Raw genomic sequence first — 17271 nt, 5'->3', positions numbered from 1 at the left:
TGACCTTAATGTGATTATGTTTGTGCTAATGCATACAGTATAGAAGAAACCACAACTCTCAATATGAAGGATCCAATTCATAAAAAATGCATGTACTATTAACAGGGGATTTTTATGTACTGTAGTTACAGGGTGAAAAAAGTGGAATGAGCCTATTTTGAATAAAGAACATGCTTTTGCAATTATATCCCTTTCCCTTGTCTGCAGTAGCCCTGCTGCTTTTTTTCATGTGAAGCATGTAAAATGCAAAAATAATTGATATAGGGATTAACAATAAAATGTGTGTTTATTTTATTAAATGATTTCAATTAGAGAAAGATGGGATGGAGGAAAAGGATGGGGGAGGAAGAAAGAGGAAAAAGAAGAGAGAGGAAGATGGAACCCCACTGGATTTATGCTCTGCGAGTCCACCAGAAGTATTCCACAATCCCACAGGCCAACTTTCTTTGTTCTCTGGACAGCCAAGTTTACCCACACTGCACCATGAACAAAGGCCTAGAGCAGCCACATTTTGGGAAGGTACTATTAAGTGTGGGAGATGTGTGGTTGGACTCAGGCTCACATACTGCAGTATAGACGTTGGAGACCCAGGGTGGGATCCAGGGTTCAACACTTCCTAAACCTAGGATTACAAATGAGTGTAGACTCTCAAACCCTAGATTAACAAAGCCAGGATCTGCTAACTCGCATTCTACTAAACTTGATCTTACATTCCAGTGTAGACATTCCCTGTGAGATATTATCTGTGGTATGAATCACTTTCGTAATCTAATATGCATTATTACAAGCTATGTACTTCACAGTGTTTTAGGTCCAATTCAGCCAGGTGTATAAACATGTGCCAAGCATGTGACTAGTCCCATTGATTACAGTGGGTTTACTCACAAGTTCCAAATCTGGCATGTGATTAAGTACCTTGCTGAACTGGATTTTTTAAGACCATGATGTTTCCCACGAAGAAAAAGAGGATGAAACAAGATCTCAGAGGCAAGCGGGATTTGGAATCTGTGGTGCTCTGGAAATTATGCAGCAGCTTCATTTACATTTTAAAATGTAGGGGTTTAATTAATTAAATATAAAATTGAATGATAAAATGAGCACAAAAGCCCCGTACTGTTTATTTGGATATCACATACAATTTATTTTCTGCTCTCGTATTTTCAGTTTTTGATATGCCAGAAGTATTTGTGTTGATAGTGTCTAACTGCATCATAGACATTTTCAGAGGTAAACTGGGAAAGGGGCAGTTGGGGCTTTTGGTGCCTCGGGAGGTGTGGGAGGCAGTTAGGGATTGTGCAATGAACATGTTAGCTGGATGTTCTATTGAAATGATCAGCAGTGAAACAGTTAACAGTATTGACATTTTAAACAACATTTCAGGTTTCATAGTTAACAAGCCATTAATATGAACTGGACAATTTACACCCCTCAAAACTCTTATTTCACTCTGGCTGCAGACGCAGGAAGCAACACTACAAGAACTCTCTTCTATTTTCTAGGGTTTCTTGGTAGGGTAGAAATATTTTTCTATATGAAGGCTTGGAATCTGGAGCTTAACATCCACTGAAGTCAAACGGAATTGGGAAAGCTCCACTTTTAGCACCTCATAGAACTGTGTTTTACTTTGCATGTTGTCAGTTTCTTCTGCTACTTGTTGGCAGTCTTGATTTTAGATTTACATGTTAAAGGTTTCTCTTTTTCTATTGATCATGTTATTTAAGATCTAAACATCTACAGGTTTGGACAATGGGCATATGCATTTATAGAAATTGACTTAAAATAATGAAACACTGTTGCAGCACCATACCTAAGCATCAATTATTTTTTTGTTTTGTTTTCATAGTTAGGTTTGTAAAGTCATATTTTGTACATGGCTAGGCTGAATCTCTGTGGAATCGGTACTGAAATTTATAAACTTTGGATATTTAAATATATCACATTAAGTATTTCTAAAGCATTTTTGTAAGGCGAAGCAGAATGGTGTAGAAGAAACAACCCTGCTAGCCCCGCTCTTTCCTTCTGATTGTAAGTCGCATTTACAACTGGTTAGGGTGCTAGTCTGGGATTTGTTGGATCTGATTCCTTGCTTTGCCTTAAGTCAGTGACTTAGCCTTTCTGTGCCTCAGTTCCCTATCTGTACAATGAGTGGCGCTGTGTGGGTAAATACATTTAAGACTGTGAGATACTCTATTGCTATGTTGTTGGCGCACATATAAGTGAGGTAAACAGTCTAAGACCTGGCTATAATTGATGCTTCCATCACCATCATCTCGCCTCAGGTTAGAAGGCCTTTGCTAGTCTGATTGTGGAACTCTGTCCCCACTGACATCTATCTTGGCTCATCTCTCCCCACTTTTAAAAAAAAAAATGAACAAGTTTTTATTTCAAAAGCTTTGTATTAGTAGCAATAGTTGTATTTAGTATCACTCAGGGCCCCAAATGAGATCATGGCTCATAGATGCTGGGGGATATATAGTAAGAGATGGTCCTAAAGTTCTTACTATCTTCACAGGTAAGACAGATAGAGAAGAGAATTGAATTTCCACATTGTCACACAAGAATTCCATGGCTGAGCCAGGAATTGAAACCAGACCATCTGAGTACCAGTCCAGTGCCTTAAACCACAAGAACATCCCTCTTATTAAAACCACACTTAGCACAAGACCTTTCCTTGGCATCTTTTCCCTCTTCTTTTCTTTTGCAGCCTCTGTTTTATTTTGTATTCGAAGAGGGTTGGTTGTTTTACATTATGTTTTCATGATATTTTAATTCGTTTTTATGTCATGCATTGCAAGCACCTTGATGGGAGGGTGCTTTAATAATTAATTTGATATTAATAATATTTATTGATTATTAAAATTGTGTCTGAGTTTGTACTTGGGCCCTGGCAGCCGGTCCCCGGACTGTTAGCATGGTACTATTGAACAGCCTTCACCGGTAAACCTGTGCTCCTGCTCTCCTTCTGTGCACAAGAATGCACCAAGATTATTTCTGTTCTCAGAATGGACCACCCCGCCTTTGCTGCTCTCCCTTGGCCCAAATGCTGCATCTTTCATGTGCCAGGGGAGGGGAGACACCACCCCGACCACATGGGACAGGGTGACCACCTGCCTTCTCTGTGAGTATAATTAGCCCTTGTCTACACTTACCTGGAGATTCGGCGGCAGTCGACAGGAGTTACGCGAACTACGCAGAGTAGCTTGCATAACTCCCGTCAACTGCTGTGCTTCCCTTCTGCGCACCGTCTTCATGGCGCTGCACCCATCAACGCAGCACTACGCCACTTGAGGGGATGGTTTTACTCAGTTGACATCCTGATCGATTGAGCGGGTCTACACTGACCGCTCAATCAATCCAGAAAGATCGATCTGGCAGCGGCAACATTGCCACTGTCACTATAGACATGCCCTTAGACTTGTAGACTCATAGACTGTAAGGCCAGAAGGGATCATCATGATCATCTAGTCTGACCTCCTGCACATAGCGGAGGACACGGTTGAGGACACAACCTCCCATAAGCATGATGGGAAGAGGGGGTAGCCTATTCAAGTGTTGTTTATTATTAATTTAAGATTTTCAAAACTGGGAAAAGAAAAAAAGTTAGGCCTAAGAACAATACCTAGCACTTTTCAACAGTAGATCTCAGAGCACTTTAGAGCGGAGGTCAGTATCATCATTTCCATTTTACAGGTGGGAAACTGGGGCACAGGGCAATGAAGGGACTTGCCCAAGCTCATCTAGCAGGCTAGTGGCAGAGACAGGAAGAGAACCAGGCCTCCTGACTCTCAGTCCAGTGCTTTATCCACTAGGCTTCACAGCTGCCTTCATTTGAGAAGGATTTAAGTCCGGAGCACTCAGGCCATTACTTTGATGCCAATATCACAGAGCTGACTGGGAGGCCTACCCATTCACCAGATCTTTTTCTGTAGGGGCAGAGAGTCTGGTTCGCCTGCATATGGGGGGAGAGAGTAGCAGCTGATCACTTAACATGTGCAGGGTACCCTGCAAACACCAGCCAGAGCTGCTCTCACATTGCTAACCATTTATGTTGTAGTCCCTTTCTGTTGTTATACTCACAGAGGTGTTCTGAGCTTACTGAATTCATGTTTGTACAGGGCAGTGATGTCCTTGTCAAAGGAGTTGTACAGTTGTAGGTGTTCTAACGAGAGGCAGTGGCCTGAATCCAGACATTGGGAGAATTTAGACTTTGTCAAACCTTTCTAAAAATAAGGTCACTTAGCCAAGGTCCCATTTGCCTAGGGAGGTCAATAAGCCGACAACAATAGAGGGTTCAAGAGCAGCTGAGTTAAAACAGGGGAGATTAATGGAGAGGACAATCCAGCGCTGGTATGGAAGGAAGGGCTAGATAATGACCTACGAGTCCCTTTCTAATCCATCATCTATGATTTTATGAATCACAAATAGCAGATATATAGCATGTGGTACTTTCAGTACTTCGTTTTGTTGACTGAATTTTAGCATGGCAGAATCTGTGCTGTTAATTCAGGGAAATAATACTGTAGGAAAGGAAAGAATGGTAGCACTCTACAAATCTTTTGTGGTTATATTTTGCCTTCCTGGATGCCTTTGCCTGGCCTTCTCACTGAAGATAATAGGTGGCAGAGAACAAATTCTGTTTGCTTGTGTGATGCAATGGAACTTCCAATCACCCTGAAATTCTTGCCCTGCCACATTTACTCACTGCTGAGCCAACAAGCTGCAGATTTCCCTCCTGACTTTGAAAGAAAACTTTATTCTGGAGTGGCTGCTGTAGAAGATAGATTAGGAGATGGGCCTATACAACTAAATACACTACATGTGTATGAGAAAAATAGATATGGGCAGACGGGAAAGATGCCTTTCTGATCCTGAAAAGACGGCATGCATAATTTCGTACGGAGACTGTGTAAGACCTCATTCATACACATAAAATTGTATGCTACTTCAACGAGGCTCCTAAACGGTGTCAAACGTGAGCTGGAAGAAGCAGCACAACATTCATGCAATGGAATAAAAACAGACAAATCATCTTGAATAAACAGCACATAAAAAGAATTAAATTCTATTTGATTGCAATTGGTTCATTGCAGTAAGAAAACTACAAAATTAATTATGATTTAATATCACTACAGTTTCATTGTCTTATTTTGTATGACACCTCTTGTACAAACTGCTTCTCACAGAATTCAGTGTTGCAAGTCACATACAGTATAAATAGAAAACACTGTTCACTAAACAAAAAATGTATTAACACACACTCACTTCACTGGGAACGTTCATGAGAGTAAGTGCTGTGGATCGGGCCCTTAATTAATTAAAATAGGATCATCTACAAATAGGTGTTTGGTTGTTGCTTTGCATTTTTGTAAAGCCTTTCCAGGCAAATTTACTGACATGATGCAATATTAGACATTTGTTTTAGTAATATCATAATCCAAGACAAAACTCTAACCTTGTCAAGTCAGGCAAATGAAAATATATTTAATTTGACTTCAGTGGGGGCCTAGTCAGGGTCATGGGACCTGAGTCTTTGATGTAATATCATTCTTTGCATACAGCTGTCATATGAGGACAAATAAAGAGCCTGCTGGTATGTGGAAATAAGTTAAGGCAAAGTGGTGTTTATTGATAATGGATCTGATCCTGCAGTCCCTGTAGAGATAGGAGTCATGTTGAAGGCAGTGTGAGTTTTGCCTGAGTGAGGACAGAAAGACTCGGCCTGTTATGCATATAAAAACACCGACTGTATGCATTGTCACTGTATCATGCACACCCAGTTAAATTCCTTGCTTTCCAAGCGTTGCAGATAATGAATCGTATACAAAAAATGTAAGTCCCTTCATGCACGTTATTAGGCAATTGTTGGAGTCTGGACCAATTATAAGAGGTCAGCTTACCCTTGTTATTAAATGACAGTGGTCATTAAAATGCCAAATATATTTTGACAGACTTCAATTTATAAGATGTCAAAAAGTCTGTATGTTTTTATTAGTTGGTTCCAAATCAATTTAGAAGTTTCAATAGACCGCTTGTAAGTATTCCCAAAGCAATGTCCACTTCTGACTTTCTGCGCACACACAAAAATATTACAAATTAATCAGATTTCTGCATAACGGCTCTGCACATTTATTGCCTAATCCCATTATAAAATGTGGTTATGATTGACACATCGCAGTACAGATAGAAGTCAATTGAATAATATGTAGCAGTCAATTTTATTTGTACCTTAATGTGATGAAGTTTTTTTTTTTTTTTTTTTCACATTTCCATTATTTATAAGCTTGTCCCCTTGGAGAATACATAAAAGAATTTTTTAAATGATACTACCTTCTTTAAAAGTTAGAAATATGACAGAATCATATCCTTTTTTTTTTTCTTTCACAGACCATGGCATGCCAATAAACTGGTTCTGAATTGTCTTGCACTTGCTATTCATAGGACAAACATTGGAAAAGAGGATCTTGTTAAGGTTTACTTAGAATTGGATTTCAACCATCCATCAGAAAAAAACTAACAGAACAAAAGCTACCGTACTAACCAGAAATCCTAAAATTGTAGTCAGGATTTTCTTTCTTTAAAACTACAGTGCTCTTGCTGCCCCTTTTGATACTTACTCTCATTTCCTTCAGACACAGAAATAAAAAGTGGGCCTGATCCTGCAGTCTCCCTTGAAGGAGTTGAGTCAGTGGGAGTTCTGCTCTAGCCCGGGCTGCTGGAGTGGACCTTAAGTTTGAAAGCCTATTGTTGATCATTTGTTACGGTTATTAGGGTTTGTTTGGTGTTTTTCAAATCTCTTCAGTGGTCTTCAGTTACATCCAGATAGAGTATACTGGAGGCTATTCTATGCTCTGCATGTTTGAGACAAGCACACAGTGCTGCCTTTTGATTGTCTCAATTAGCACCAAAATGCCTTGGTTATGGCAAGCTCTGCTTTACCATGTACAATTAGAGAACAAGTAGTAAGTGACGTTTAGAAACATGTTTGCTCTCAGCCTTTGTAACAGCCTTTTTTTTTTGTGAGTGGTACAGGTTTTGCTGCCTCGTTTTGTGGCAAAAAAAAAAAAAGACGTAAGATATAAAGTAGATGTGACTTATTGTGCCTCAGATAATTTTTGCTTTGAGAAATTAGAATAGCTGTTACTCATCTAAGCATAAAAAATGCAGTTGCCGCACACCAAGTGTATTCATGTACTGTATGTAAATTGATGTATAATGCAACTCCCATTAACTGAGTTGATGATAGCTTCAGTTTCACTGCTGTCAGATTTCTGTATCTGATCTCCCTGGATGAGCTGGCTGGCCTGAATTAATGTTAGCATAATTTATGCAGCTGATAAGTGATTTGAGTTCTTGTGTTATCATTTGCAGCATGATGTTATGTGACATCACAGGAAAATGTAATGTGCTGGTCCCTAGGCTAGATAATAAGGTAGAACTTCTCTTTGAATTCTAGGGGCCAGAGGAAACCCAGTGCTGTCTGATACAAGCACAGCTGATCAGCATCAGCCCAGTCAGTCCCACCCAACATTCCCTGTTGGGCCCCAGGTCAGTATCTTTCATTTAGCTTAATTAAAGCTGCAGTTTGATGAAAATAATTAACAATGAATGAAAATCACCTAAACATATAATAGAGAAAACATGGTGATAAATTACTGTTTGGCTGAATTTTTATTATACAAACATGTACAGAGAAGATGTGGGTATGACACTTATTTTTTTAAAATAGTCTGTGGTCTTGCTTAAAAATAATGAACAAACAAACCGCATTTATTTCTGTATATTATTCCAGAGAGTAAAATTTAAATGGCTTGTGTGTTTATAAAATTAACTTATTTGAACCTTACATCAGTTAGTTTGGAAACACAGATCATGATTTAATTTAAAAAAATAGTTAATGCAATTTTAATGCAAGTTTATCTTATCGCATTTGACAATCCTATACGTCACACACAGCTCCTGTATTAATAAAGAAATCCATTCATTACTTTATAAAGTCAAATATGTTTTATAGTAAGGTGTGTTATAATGTTCTTCTGAACAAAGTTATAAAGTACTTGATTATCTGTGTCACTTTGTGTAGGGATATCTGCACTCAGCCAACTGCTCTGGGAAAGTAAATGGATACTCAGTGTTCAAACTCACCTAATAAGGCAGTGTTTGAGCATCCTTTGCACCACATAACTCATGGAAATTATTAATTTTGCATCTTTAGCTTTGGGAAGGGTTTGAGTTTAAATATGTGTAGATTTGGTTGAATTTTGCCTTGAATTCATAAACCATCTTTGGGGCACATACTGTAAATTCTTTACAATGTTGATGCAACTTAAGTCAAACTCTGATTTCAGTGATCAGTGGGTTTGATATGATTGCTAGGGTTTCCAGCCTCCAGTCTGCAGGATCTTCAAAGCTTTTGTGTTGGAGGACATGTATGTTATTACATTAGAAGTGGTGCATTGCAACTGCATGTACGTAATGTAACACTACAAATGATTCCAGGCACAAGTGGTACATGTTATTTATTCAGGTCTACAGTAATATGCTGACTGTATGTGTTTCATTGCAGCCATTACTGACAGCTCAACAATTAGCCTCAGCGGTAGCAGGGGTGATGCCAGGTGGCACTCCAGCCCTAAATCAACCTATCCTTATTCCCTTCAACATGGCTGGACAACTGGGTGGTCAACAAGGATTGGTCCTAACTCTGCCTACAGCTAATCTCACCAACATCCAAGGGCTGGTAGCAGCAGCTGCAGCAGGAGGCATTATGACTTTGCCGTTGCAAAATCTACAAGGTAAAGCACGTCAATCAGTATTTTCACAGGTAGATCCATTTGTCCGCACAAATGTTATTCTCGATGCCAAATCGTTATTGAAAATTCAAAACCTTGATTATTTTGGAATACTGAATATATACTGAAAGGTTACCAAATATACACTGCATTTTTCATAAAACGTTTCAATGACACTTTGTGTCAGTATTTTTATCTTTCATCCCACAGGCCAGTACTACGGGAGCCCGAAAATAGCTAACTGGTCTGTTCTATCATATTGGCTGGTGGCTTTAATTCACTGTTCAGTTAAAATTTTAAAATAGCATTGTGAACTCAAATAGGATTGGCCAATGCTAAGTCTTAGCAGAGAGTTTAGGGAACAGTGACGGAAGAGGTGCAGCTGAATGTCAGGATGTTGTCATTTAAAAGTATCTGTTGTTTAATTTTCATATAATAAAAGCACATCCTTTCTGTAACTGCTGTTAGACTCTTCAGGACATGTATTGCTGTGCCATAATTGCATTTAAAGCTGGTGGTACTTTAGCCTTATATACTACAACAGTGTACATTCCAACCAACGTAAGAACAAACCAAGCAAAGTGGCATTGGCATTTGTATTTTGCTTAAAAATTAGTTCCTGCTTTCCACTGGTTCTTCCTAAAATGGTCTAGATTGTAGTTTAAAAAAAAAAAAAAGCATATAGTGCTAAAGCTAATTCTCTCATGACAGCTATTAAAATTAAGTGCATAATGAGTGTCTGTTTAAAATAAAGAGATTGTTGCATCAGTCAAGCGCACATTACTCTTATCGTGGCAGTCATAGCACCCTAGGAGTGCATAAAGCTTTACAGGAAAATTTCAAGACCAGGGCCCAAATTCTCAGGTGTGGTGCAACCACTTTGGGCTGTGCTGCCAGCATGAAGTGGCACTAATGAGCTCCTCTGCTGGCACAGAGATGGTGAAGTGGCTCCTAGTCTCTCTGCTGACAGGGTATGGCCAGGACTTCACTACTCCACATTGATCCCTGGCTGCCATTTTAGCCCCTTGTTGCCATTGACTGCTGTTTCAATTTAGAATAGACACCATATCTGATGCAGGGATGGGGTGTACAAAGTTCATCCCCTTGTCCCTTTGCCTGAGCTGTATTGTGTGCCCTTTAGCCATAGCAGAGAATCTGGGCCTAGATCTCTGCCCCCTTGTGTTTATGATCTTAAATCAGACTGAAATCCCAGTACAGTGAAGCAAAATGTAACTGTTGTTGTTCTGTAATGTTCACACCTGACAAATCAATGTGCCTTAATAATAACACTGTGACAGTAAAGGAATTTATCTTATGTTAAGTATAAAGGAATTTACTTATTATTCTTAATGGTGTTTATTGCTTCTCCGAAGGAGGTTGCTCGTGAGTTGAGTTACACAATGTACAACAGGCAAAGTGTTAGCAAAAAAAAACAAACCCATAATGAAATTTCAAGGGTAGCTTTAATGGGGCAAGAGACGTCCTATATGAAAAGTGATGGAGGGTGTGAGAGTGAAGAATCAAATACAACTTCAACTCCCTCCCCCCTTTTTCTTTCATGACCTAAATGCTGGGAAAAGTTTTCCGCAGACAAAATGAGAGTTCTATTAAGTGAATGATCTATGCAGCACTTTAAGTACTTTTTAGGCGATTAAACTTCAGTTGCTGCTGATGACTTGATGGATTGTTTGAAGCACCAATGTCTACAGGTTGTGAAACAGAGAAAGGGAGAGACCGTTAATGTGTTGAACAAAACTGTATGCCTGGTACTCTCACCTGTTGGTGCAGCTACTTGCCTTTACCTTGTGCGTGTTTTAAAGTTTAATGTCAACAGACCTCTCTTATCATAGTTGTAAATGGTTTTCACTTTAATGTTTAAAATAATGTCTCTCTCATACCATTAAGCTGCACCGAGGAACCTGTCATTCATAAATCATAGATGAAAAGGACACACTAATGCACAAATTTTGCTTGTTTAAAATTTGAGAGTGCATGTAAAGTAGGGTACTGAAGATTAAAAAAATAATGCAGAAACAGGATTGGGTAAAAGCAGAGATAACAAAGTGAAGAGAAGAGGCTTTTTAGTGTAGGTAGATGATGAAATCTTAATGAAGAAACAGGCATTATAAAAATATATCCCTCCACTAAGGAGTGTTCCGGCTTGTGGTTTCTGTGTATATAGTATTATAAATAAACATAAGCCCATAGAACTCTTACGTCATTAATTCATTCTGCTTTGCTAAATTGGATAGTAAGGTTTAAGAGCTGCAACCAATGCACTTGAGTTCAGTCTTGGTATTTTTAGCCAACGAGTATATACACTGAGATCACTTTTAAACATAGGTTTTGAAAGCACTGACCTGATGAAGTGTACAGCTTTCCTCCAAAACCTTGATCAAAACAGTTAAAAAGGGAAGTCGGGGGATGAGTCACAAATTCAGTTAAAATGCCAACCCCGAATTTTTTCCCTCCCTGCTAACTTTCCCTAGCAGCAACAAAATAGTGTGACTTTAGTGGGATCAACAAGTACGGCAGTGCTCAAAACTTTTATTTATCTATGTACGTATATAGCCCTTCATTAATCATAGAAACTGAGCACTTCGCAAAGGAAATGTGTGTATCCTTACAACACCCCTGTGAAGACGGGCAATGCTGTTATCCCCATTTCACAGATGGGGAACTGAAGCACAGAAGAGAAGTCTGTCACACCAACAGTGGTGAGACTGTGAGAAGGGGGATGAGGAGGTCGAGGCTAGACAAGCAAAGGAAGTGTTGCTTACTATTTAGTCCAAGTTTTTTCATCTTTAGTTTTAGTCCACTGCTTCTTGCCCTTCCTGGGTTGGCTACTGCAAACAACCTTCTCAACCTTCTTAACCTTCTTAACCCTTTCTGTTAACCTGTAGCAGGGGCTCCTAGATCTTCATCCCTCTGTTTCTTAGCAGACTTGTCTCTAGGCTGTCCAAATTCAATGCCCCAAACTTCTCCTCCCAAGTCAGGTTTTTCTAAACAGTTTTGTCATTTTAGTTCCCCTTTGCTGGGTTCTCTCCAATCTAGCCATAGCTTTTCCTTAATGTTTCAGAGCTCAGTAACACTCCACCTGTGAATCAATTATTCTGCCTGAAGAAGTCCTCTCTGGTATTATACCTGTCTGTCTGTTTTAGATATCGCATTACAGCATTTGCTTTTTTGGCAGCAGGTCACACAGAACACTTGGTAGTTTTGTTGTACAAGAGTCTATGGAGGGGTGTTCTGTAAGGTGCTGCTGAGTGCCGTCAACTTTTGTTGAATTCATTGGGAATTGGGGATGTTTCGCAATGCCCAGGAGTTGCCTAGGATTTTACTTCCCCTCTCATTCACCTTCCCTTGGCACCTATAGCAATTGCTTTGGTGGACATTAATTCATGCATTTTACTTGTCCTTTTAATGCAGTATAGCAGCTGAAAATGAGAAGGAGCATCATGGAGCCAGCCAGCTCTCTCTGAATCACCATCATGTGTTTCACAGACATCCAGTGGTCCATAGACCAACACTCTGGGAACCTCAGATCCAGTGTACCTATCTCAACTGTATTATGTCAGGTTTCATGCAACAGTGTACTAGAGTCCTTTACAGTTATGGAGCCTGAATAATACTTGAACCTCCCAATCAGTTGCCAAGGGGAATCAACAAGTTGGAAATTCTGGCCCCATAACACTGAATCTTATCTGTTTTTATTTTCACTGTAAATTGTAATGTTTCTAAAGTGGATGGTAATTTATTTCCAAGTCTGAGTTTCTCAGTCCCAGGTTCTGAAGGAAACAAGAACAAACTATCTTCCCAAATCATTAGTGAAAGGCTTCAGAGCTGAAAGAAAGCCTTCTGTGGCTGAAAATGTGAAATCATTAAATTACATTATTTAAACAGCACCAGGTCATATTTTTTAACTGCAATACAATGGAGAAAGAAATGCATTAAACAGCTGGAGAGCTGGAAGATGGCCATTAAAATACATTGATATGGTAACACTAGACATAGATAAAGGAATTTAAAAAAAAAAAGTCGTTATTTACCTAGAGATCTGATCAGTCAGTGTAAAGACATAACAGTGCCAGAAAGGCAAAATTTACTATTTACAGTTATTAGATTTTGTTTCATCTTAACTTAGCAGTGTGTCTTTAATTGCAGAACAAATATAAAGTAAACAATGTGCACTCTCTCCACTCCCCCTGTATGTGCAGCTTAATAGTCAGGTATCGGATAGGTATGAAAAACAAGAAAGAGACAGAAAAGAAATGAACTACAAACCTCAATTGCTTACTGATCTAGAGTCCAGATTCCAGTTTTTAGAACATTTGCCCCTTTTAACTAAAATGATGCAGTCCCTATTCATTTGTATTCCCCTTCAAGTAACATGAAATAGCTTTCAGAGCCTACAGAAAGGCTGTGTTTTACTTATGTATTTTAATGAGCACCAATGTCAGTAATAATCAAAATGATGTTTCACTTAGAGGAATAGTTTATTCCCAGGTACTTCTGTACTGTACTAAAATAACCAGAACAAGAATGACAAGGACCAAGAAAAAGAGCTACACTCAGTAGCAATTTCAAAGAAGCCCTCAGTCCATATATGCCACTGTCACTCTATGAAGGCTGTACGTAACACAGTTGCAGTGTATAGGACATGGGACTGGGTGCCAGGAGACCTGGGTTCCATTCCTTGCTCTGCCACTGACTCACTGTGTAGCTTTGGGCAACTCACTTAAGATCCATTGCCTCCCCACCTATCAAAAATTGGGCTATGGTTTGCTCACCTTTGTACAGTCCTGTAAGATGAGCAGGTAAACAGTGCTATTTGAGCTGTAAGTAATTGTTTTAGTGTTACTTGAGAACGACCAGCTTTATGAAAGGTTTAAGGGAGAGAGGATGGTCCATCTTCTAAAATTGATTAAAACAATGGAGGAGATGGGTGAGAAGAATCATCTCTCCAGCACTTGCTTGCAGAAAGGAGGGGTCAGCCAATCCATAGTACCAATCTCCTACTTTTGTGCAGAGATTTGTGCAAGAGAAGGGAAGGAATTTGAGGTAAGAGGACACATATTCCATACAGAAAATCCAGGTGATAGTTAATTCAGCCCTAAACTGTATGCATGATGGCTCCACCATGTGAGGACACTTCCTTTACTGGGGTGTCCTACCACTACATCAGGATTCCCTGGCAGCCTGATTCCTCTGAAGCAACATTGTTAGGGAATTGGAGGGTGAGCAGGGATCTCTGAAGCTGGAGCAGAAGCCACACAGAAGACCCTGTGCCTTGGGCAGATCTACCAAGACCTACAGTGTTGGAGGGGAGAGGTGCTAGCCCTAGTCTTCTTCCATGGGAGAAGGTCATTAAACTCATCTCCAAAGAGAGACTAGGCAAAGGCCAAATTCTGGCAGACTGTATCCAAAATGCCCTCCAGAAACACATGCCAAGCAGTTGTGCTCTCCTCTTCTCACTCCCACTAAAACCTGTGGTTTGACCACTCTACAGACACCCCCATGGCATGCACTGGAGGCTGGGAGTTACAGGCTGACTTAGGTCTGAGATGTATATGTGTATGGGAGTATACCCCTTTGTCCACCAATAACTAGTCCCCTGCCTCCCCATCTAGATTGATACTGCTCCCGTCGGTAATAATTTGTGTGCAGGGTTGTAAAAGGAGCTGCTGTCAACTAGAATATGGATGTATTTTAATACTGTTTTTGAAGTACATTTTTGCATTTATTTCAAGGGCCTTTAATCTTCTTGAATTTAGGCCCTTACAAGTTAAACTAATGTAGAGAAAATTCAGTCAGGTAATGTTAAACTCTTAAATGATTGTAATCTTACAAAAACAATGAAATTCAGAATGAAAGTAAAAATCCTGGCTGGTTCTTGCCACTTTGTGCCTTGCCTTAACACGGTAGCACGTTTGCAAATAGAATGATACATATATACAGTATATGTGCATATAGATCATGTATTGATCTTAGACTCTAGAAGTAAGTACCACAGGGTGAATTAAGGATGGATTACCATGACGGATTTACAGCCTTCACTCTCAATTTCCTTGCTTTGGTGGAGTTAAGTCAGACATTTGTAGTCTGTGGTTTAATTTCCTTTGTTTTTCAGTGGAATTTGTATTAATAAAATCCCTGTGATTCATGCTATAAAAACTTGGTGGCTAGAAACTTGTGTTCCTGATAGACCAGCAAGACTCTGATAGAGTACATATATATTAGAGACTCATAAAAACAACAAAGTTTTAGTGACTTTTTACGGACTTTTTTAATACAGATTTTGAACCCATGGATGGTACAAGTCAACAGCCTGGGAGCTAATATTTTTAATGAAATGTCTTTAAAATCTATATGGTTCTGTGTCCTACTTAAGAGAAAGAAGTTGTGTGTTTTGTTTTGTTTTTTAAATAGTTGTGTTGTTGTAGAAAGCACTGAAGCTGTATTATGCCCTTCTTACTAAATGTCTCTACATGTATTCAACTTGAAATATTTTGCAGGATTTTTTAAAAATTCTGCATGCAGTTGAAATTGATCTAAAAATGGAAATTGAACCTGCGTGCGAGCTAGTCTTCATAATGTGGTGTGCTCTGGAGTTGTTTCACTGATGAAATCCAGTTCCCACATGAGTCATTGCACTTTGACAGCCAGGCACTGTAAATGATTTGGCAAACTACAAGTGCTGATGTAGGCCTAAAAGCTTAAGGCTCAATCCTACAGTTCTGCCACATGAACAACTCCCCATTGACTTCAAAGAAGAGCACCAGACCTACACCACTTGGTTCAGGCCTTTAGTATACATTAATTTCATACAGGTTGTTATATTGTATTATTGCCCCTTTTTGACCCAAGCAGTTAGTAAAAGTTCAGGGCCCTGAGCATGTTCCAGTTGGAAACAGAAATGGATCATGCAATTTGGTATTTTCTTTGTTGCAATCTTGTTCATTTACAAGGAACATACAAAGTCCTGCTTCTCCAAATGCAGGAGGAACCAGAAACAAACAAATAGCTTCCTACCTTAGAGCCCCGAGCCTCTCTAGCCTCAAAAGTTTAGTAGACTCAAAAGCTCTCTCTCTTTCTCACTTTTTTCCAGGTCATGCACTGTGGCTTTCTTGTTTTTTTGCCTCTGACTCTGTCTGTGTTCTCTGTTCTCCTTTCCCTCACACAGAGTCTACGCAAATCAACATTCAACAAACCCAGTCTAAAACTCCTGGGCTGGTTTACATAGTCCTTTTGTCTTAGGTGGGAATTTGGAATTAACATATCTTTACAGTTATGCTAATTGAAATGTACACACATCAACCTTAGTGAGCCTCACTCAGCCCATGACAAAGTTTCGCCCAGCTCATAACAATATGCAATCAATGTGTATTAAGCGTATTCAGTATGTAAATTAATATTCAGTAATGCCAGATAACATTTATGTTTTCACAAATAACAGTAAAACAGTTAGAAGGAATAGATAATGTGCATCTGCCGTAGGCCTTGTACCTCTGTACTTCAGAGTGTTAAACTTATATATATTCAGTGTTAAAAGACCTAGTCCACATTAGGAACTATGCACATTCAACAGATCCGCGAAGCACTGTAGCATTAATTGAACAAGAGACACCTGAATATGGAATGTGAATATAATATATCATGCAATAAAGGGAGTGCAAGGGAAACATGTTGTCACAGGATTACAGTCTCTTAGAGCCACACAAACATTGGAGCAAAAGTGAGACAATTACAGTCTTAATTTCAAAGTAGGAGACTATGGCTTGGTCTACACTTACCTCGGCGATTCGGCAGCAGTCGATGAGAGTTACGCAAAGTACACAAAGAACTTGCGTAATTCCCGTCGACTTCTGTGCTTCTCTTCTGCGCACCTTCTTCACTGAATGATGCAGTGCTACGCCACTTGAGGAGGTGGTTTTAGTACGTCAACTTCTGGATTGACTGAGCGGGTCTTCACTGACCGCTCAGTCGATCCAGATAAGTCGATCTGACAGCGGCGACTTGGTCGCTGTCAGTGTAGACCAGTGTTTCTCAAATGGTGTTCCGCGGAACCCCAGGGTTCCGTGGGCTGAGTTGAAGGGTTCCGCGAAGAAGCGGAACTGCGCCGCCAAAAGTAACAAAAATCGGGTGCCACCAAACAGCTGATGGGGCTGCCGAAAAGCTGTTCGCGTGCCGCCGAACAGCTGATGGTGCTGCCGAAAACGGCTCAGAGAGCGCGCCGCCGAAACAACCCTACACCGCGCCGCCGAAAAGAGGAAGATTTCCTTGACTTTTCGGCGGAGGGTATGGCATGGGCACGGAAGGGTTCCGGGAGGAAATAAAATTAAGAAACACTGGTGTAGACATAGCCTATGCCATGTAGGGAATTGTACGCTCCCTGTCTATACTTTGTATGGCTGCAATTCCATTGCAGGATCCAAACCATGGAAGTGCTTTTGGGAGGTTCCTCGGTTTGAAAAATAGAATA

At 39.8% G+C, this 17271-nt stretch overlaps 1 protein-coding gene across 1 annotated transcript in view; it reads left to right on the top strand.

Moving 5' to 3' along the window:
* POU6F2 (POU class 6 homeobox 2) overlaps positions 1-17271 on the top strand; it is a 362572-nt gene that overhangs the window by 141007 nt on the left and 204294 nt on the right. The window contains exons 3-4 of the mRNA XM_067550434.1: positions 7454-7545; positions 8564-8792. Of these exons, the coding sequence (XP_067406535.1) occupies positions 7454-7545; positions 8564-8792 (321 nt within the window). The remainder of the gene's footprint in view (positions 1-7453; positions 7546-8563; positions 8793-17271) is intronic.

This window comes from Emydura macquarii, unplaced genomic scaffold (assembly GCF_026122565.2).
Source record: "Emydura macquarii macquarii isolate MOO-44397 ecotype Brisbane River unplaced genomic scaffold, CSIRO-AGI_Emac_v2 contig_1263, whole genome shotgun sequence".
Classification (NCBI taxonomy): Eukaryota; Metazoa; Chordata; order Testudines; family Chelidae; genus Emydura; species Emydura macquarii.
Note: the sequence above shows the minus strand (reverse complement) of the source record. Positions and strands in the feature narration are given on the sequence as shown.